A 6,000-nucleotide genomic window follows, 5' to 3' on the forward strand; every position below is an offset into this window, starting at 1 on the left:
TAAGAATTTATTTAATATACTGAGAAACTTTGCTTTTTTATTTTATTTTTTTAGTTCCTGATGTCAAATACTGTATGTGCATCATATGTTATTCACATGATCAAACTGACGAAATGTGTAGATTAGATACTAGATAGTAACGTCATATTTGGGTGGAATCAATCAAAGGTTCGAACCACAGAGAACAACCGAAAGAGACCATAACATTAGGAGTTAAAGGACCTAGCATTGCCTCCTCATAGATGCATACAAAATCAGTTCTCAGTTCTCAGTTCTAACACACTAACAGTCCTATAACTACGGGTTACTCGTACTTACTATTTTTCTAGAGTTAACCCAAAATAAAAGCTCACTTAAGTAGTAATCTCTCCTTGCAGTGTAAAGCTTCTCTTCAGTTTCCTCAGGAGTCTTTCATCGTCTCATCGGTGGACTTAACATGAGATGATGACAGAACAACAACTTTGACTCCCGGAGTTAAACCTGAAACTTCCAATAATAAGCGTATTTATTACCACTAGTAAGTGTATACTTTTTATCATAATGAACAAGTGCAAATACAAGATAGCTTACCAAGATTGTTGTTGTCCTCCTCTACCCCAGTATGCTTCACAAGCACGGTTTTCGTCTGTCTCAACTGTTGCTTCTTCTTCAGCTCCACTTCCACATGAGTGTTGTTCGGTGAATCCGCTTGCTCTTTCCTTGGACTTACTTCAGTTGTACAATCATCATTGACCAATGTCCTAAGCTGAACGAGTTTCTGTTCCCATGAGTTGACTTGACTCTTGACCAAATCAAGTTCTTTTCCTTTATCTTCAATGTCTTTCTCCATCAACTCAACTTCCCTAGACCTCTTCTCAAGCAACTTGCCAGATTCTTCAATCTGGTTAACAATCAGGGTCAACTCTTTCTTCTTTCCTTCTGTTTCCGCTTCCATTTCTTTCTTACGCTCTTGAATACTACGAGCCTCATTGAAACGCCTCTTAAGCTCAGCCGTAAGCTGTCCCAATTGTTTATCCTTTAACTCAAGCACACTCTGAACCCTGGTCAATGAATCCAGCTTTATTGTCAAGTCATTCCTCTTTAACCTCAGTTCTTGAGTACACTCTTCCGTTAGTTTCTTCAAATCACCAGCTTTGGACTTTTCTTCTTCAAAAGTTCGACTCTTTTTCTCAAGGTCTGAGCTCAAAATCTGCAGCTCCTTCTCCTTTAGATCTAGCTCCCGGGACCTCTTCTCAATGTTGCCTTCAACCATGCCAAAATGGTCGAGTAAGCCTTTCAATTGACGGACGCATGTTATTACTCCGGAAGCATCAGCTTTGATTTTCTCCATAGATTTTCGGAGTTTCTGTCTCTCCAAACCACCAATACCCAAGTCATCTTCAACCATAGTTTCCCTCCTGCAAACCAATCAATGTCAGAACAAAACAAAACACACAACATTGAAACAGAACTCAAAAAAATAAAAAACGAAAAATCGCAGGAACTTGATAGAACTCTTTAAGTGTCCAGTTACATCATACAACATTCTAAACAAAATCCACCACAGAGAAGTTAAACAAAAGCACTTTTTTTTTTTTGTTCAAGTCCCAAAAGAAAAAGACCAAGAAAAGCACAAAGGTGAACAAAAAGACCCTAGAACAGGCAACAAAATTACCTTACTAATACTATATCAGGAAAAATGAAGAGCGAGAGAAGTCTGAATAAGGATAATAAGATTAACGGAGAGATAAAGAAAACTTCTTTCGTGGTTCGATTCAGCTAGGGTTTTGCTATTTATCGTCTTTCCGTCTGCTCTGTTCTGCCATTGATTCTATTTCTACCTGAGATTGTTGCCGACTTGCCTGAGACAATGTGAAAGCTTACTTAACGGGCTTCTGCTGAAGACTGAGAGACCCATTGGGCTTTTATTCACTCTAAAGTCGAACACGTATATTTTCCTGACAAGTGAAAACAATTTTCTTTTACATCAAAGTGGTCAGACAAAATATTTATGTTACCAATTTACCACTTATCATAAATCACATATCCAAATTGTATATTAGTCTAACAGTAGTAAGTTTGACCTTTAATTCTGCTTAAAACATGTGTACAGACCAAGTTTTTGGGGAAAAATTTTAAAAACAAATTAATTTTGGTAACAGAATTAATCATGAATTCATATTGTCATTTAAATGTATGTGAAGTGTGAACCATTGGTGAATCTGATTTTAAAGATTTACCTTAGTGTTTCTTGATCCGAGATTCAGAGTGACAAGCACTAAGAGCATCAGTACTGGTATAATTCTTCCTTGTTTCTCAAAAAAAAAAAAATTAATATTTTATTTTGCAACTAATAGATAGGTGACAGGTGGAGAATCAAGGTGAGTATCATTCTAGGGAAAACGGCTAAAATCAACCCAAACTATTTGCGGAACGCTTTTTCATACCCAAACTATGATACGCTGCATTTATCAACCTGAACTGACTAAAAATTCAAATTTCCTATCTAAACTTTATAAATTTAGCCAATTTCAACATCTTCGTAAACGGTGTTAGTTCATCATTTAACGGTCCTGACTTAGACGCCAACGAGGCAACCACGTGGCCTATAAATATCATAACGACGTCGGTTTATAGCTCAAAGAAAAAAAAATTGCTGTATGTAGGAATCGAACCGGCGTGGCATTGAGAATAAAATAGGCTCCTTAACCACTCGCATAAATCAATACTTTTGACTATTATGAACAAATATGTATAATATTACTTTCGTCTTTCTTCTTCTTCTTCTTCCTCCTTCAGACATGGAAAGAGAACAACGATCAGAAGCAACTAAAAGCCTGACTGGTTCAAACGCTGCGGTTGCAGTTGCGGTTGCGGGAGATTGTGATAGCGGGAGATTGTGATAACTGGTTTAGCGGTTTAAAATTGGTGCGTTTGCGGAAGGTTTACGACTGGTTGACCAGCGGGTGCAATAGCGGTTGGAACATAATAAATGTGATATATAATATAAATGTTTTAAAATATAAAAAAGTTAAACTTGATTAATAATTAAAAATCATAACAAAAACTACAATAATTATTTAGAAAAACAAATAAATTTCTTAGTGAAATGTTTATTAGTTTATGCATTTGGTATATCACCAAAAATTGCATCAAGTAATGTGACAAATGGCAAAACAAGTGCTTGATACCGTGGATCTTCTGGATTATTTTTATAACTACAATAATATTTCTTCGATGAATCCAATCGATTTTTGACTTGGCTCCAAGTCAAATCAACTCCAAATTGCTCGTTAATATTCTTAAGAATATTTTCCTTTTGAATACCACTTAGAAATATTTTTGTGGGATTTTTTTCTTCTTGTTTCTCCAGGATTACCCGTTGAAGTAGAGCACACGTTGCCTCATTCGACCACATAAATCTCTGAGTCGAAGCCAAACGATCATCTTGTGAAGCCATGATTATCACCTAGATATATATAAAAACATAATCAAAGCTAAATCGAAATGATCAATAGAAAAAGAATAAGAGAATGAGGCAACGTGTGCTCTACGGCTTGATTAGGGTTGAGAAGGTGATAAACATATATAGAAGATAGAAAAAAAAAATATCGTTGGGGTTTAAAAAAAAAAAAAAAAAAGAATTCCAATCGCAATCGCCCGCAACCGCAAACGCTTGCGGGAACCAGCTTTTGGAATTCAACAGTTGGAAGCGATTGAGAACGACTGGGAGCGATTGGGAGCGTTTTGTGTAATTGGCCCCAACCGCTAGCAACCGCCCGCAAACGCAAACGCAGCGTTTGCGGAAGCTAGCGGGAGAACCAGTTAAACTCTAAATCTGGATTTCAAAATCCAAAATCGATTCGTCTATGGTTATTTATACGGTTGATTCGTCTCTCATATCACCTACGTTCTAGTTTTTATTTTGTGTCTCTTCATGAAGTTCCATGAATTTTGTAAAACCCAGATCTGGATTTCGTAATTTTTGCTCTATTTTTCATTTATTATAGAGCGTTTGCACATATAAACAAATTATGAACGAATCGATTCATTTGTTTTCAAATAATGTTGATCTCTTCAATCTATACTTTTCGATTTTGGATTTTGAAATGGAGATTGATTTGTTTTTTTTTGGTGACTTCCCCTTTTTCTCTCATGTGAATCAGACGTAGAAGATGAAAAGATACGGAAGCCAATATAGACGATATATTGTATCTTTGTTCATTTATTTCCATAACATTGATATATCCGAGTGGTTACTAATCTCATTTTATCTGTAATGTGACCCAGGTTCGAATCCTGCATGTAACATTTCTTGTTTTTGTTTTTACCTATCGATATGCCACGTGGTTGCTTTGTTGGCGTCTGAGTCAGTGCCGTTAAACGGTTAACTAACACCATTTACGAAGATGTTGAAATCGGCTAAATTTATAAAGTATAGGTAGAAAATTTGAATTTTTAGTCATTTCAAGTTGATAAATGCAGGGTATCATAGTTTGGGTATGAAAAAGCGTTCCGCAAATAGTCTGGGTTGATTTTGGCCGTTTTCCCGTATCATTCTATCCAGAGAATTTAAAGTAACGGTTCTCTCTGCTTCTCTCTTTTTTCTATTATTTTATTAATTTTTAATTAAAAAACTATGGGAGAGTAACCACCACTAATGATGGTCTAATAGTCACTTTTCTCTATCAAGCTACCATAAACATCGGCACATCGCAAATAACCCTTACATAAAACCTTCAATGACTAAAATAAAAAGCCAATATTTTTGGTCCATAGAACAAAACTTGAACAATTCTCTGTGCAAAAGAGAGATGATACTATTAATCATCATCATAAATATACGTGTAACATAAATATCTTGTCTGATCAAAATAGGTTATATAAGTAATACTTGTTTTCTGTTGCTACACATTTGTGTATATATCTTGTTGAGTTTACATACTTATTTCAGGTTATAGGGTTTTATAGAACAGGTTATGGAAAGAATGGGTTTCAATAGAAAATGGATCTGATGGATTATGCAATGTATTGTTACGGTATCCTACTCTTACCTGTTAAATGGTACTGCAAAAGGTCTAGTCAAACCTGAGAGAGGTATCAGACAGGAAGATCCCCTATCTCCCTACATTTTTATCATATGCAGCGAAGTACTCTCTGGCCTATGTACGAAAGCACAAAATGAAGGTGTTCTTGAGGGTATAAGAGTTGCAATGAAGTGTCCAAGGGTGAATCACTTACTTTTCGCAGACGACACCATGTTTTTCTGCAGATCGGATCCTCAAAGTTGCAAAGCTCTCCTGTCCATCCTGCAGCAGTACGAGTCTGCATCAGGACAGCAAATAAACTTCCAAAAATCTGCAATCACTTTTTTAGCAAAGACTCAACCCTTAGTAAAAGAGAACGCAAAAAGAATTTTGAAAATATCAAAGGAGGGAGGCCAGGGCAAATACCTGGGATTGCCGGAGTTGTTTGGCAGGAAGAAAAAGGACCTGTTCACCTTGATAATAGATAGAATCAAACAAAGAGCGTTAAATTGGTCTACAAGGTTCCTTTCAACGGCTGGGAAACTCGTCATGTTGAAGTCAGTCCTTGCAGCCATGCCAGCCTACACCATGACATACTTCAAGATCCCAATCTCCCTTTGTCACTGCATCCAATCTGCTTTGACCAGATTTTGGTGGGATAGAAAACCTGGACAAAAAAAAATGTGTTGGATTGCATGGAATAAAATGACTCAGTCAATGAAAAACGGTGGATTGGGCTTCAGGGATATCGAAAAGTTTAATGATGCCTTACTAGCAAAGCTTAGCTGGAGAATACTAACAAAACCTACCTGCCTCCTTGCCAGGATCTTGCTGGGGAAATACTGCCAAGAATCCACTTTCCTGGACAGCAAGGTACCTAACTCAGCGTCCCATGGGTGGCGCAGCATATGTATTGGGCGGGACCTTTTACGCCCTCACCTTGGAAAGCTAATCGGTAATGGTAACTCCACCTCCATTTGGAATGAACCTTGGC

At 36.9% G+C, this 6,000-nt stretch overlaps 1 protein-coding gene across 3 annotated transcripts; it reads right to left on the reverse strand.

The window, feature by feature from the left end:
- Nucleotides 1-106: 106 nt before the first annotated feature.
- On the reverse strand, nucleotides 107-1,876 carry LOC104757785 (uncharacterized). Of its 3 annotated transcripts, none has more exons than XM_010480576.3 (3): nucleotides 1,655-1,876; nucleotides 571-1,397; nucleotides 107-480 (listed from the first exon to the last, which is right to left on the reverse strand). In XM_010480576.3, exons 2-3 carry the CDS (start codon nucleotides 1,385-1,387, stop codon nucleotides 401-403), a joined length of 897 nt encoding a protein of 298 aa, XP_010478878.1. In that variant the 5' UTR covers nucleotides 1,388-1,397; nucleotides 1,655-1,876; the 3' UTR covers nucleotides 107-400. The 3 variants fall into 3 exon arrangements, with proteins under 3 accessions (XP_010478878.1, XP_010478877.1, XP_087353485.1); XM_010480575.3 differs by having other exon boundaries at nucleotides 107-486; XM_087497359.1 differs by lacking the exon at nucleotides 107-480 and having other exon boundaries at nucleotides 518-1,397; nucleotides 1,655-1,834.
- Between the last annotated feature and the right edge of the window lie 4,124 nt (nucleotides 1,877-6,000).

This window comes from Camelina sativa, chromosome 17, assembly GCF_030686135.1.
Source record: "Camelina sativa cultivar CO46 ecotype springtype chromosome 17, ASM3068613v1".
Taxonomy (NCBI): Eukaryota; Viridiplantae; Streptophyta; class Magnoliopsida; order Brassicales; family Brassicaceae; genus Camelina; species Camelina sativa.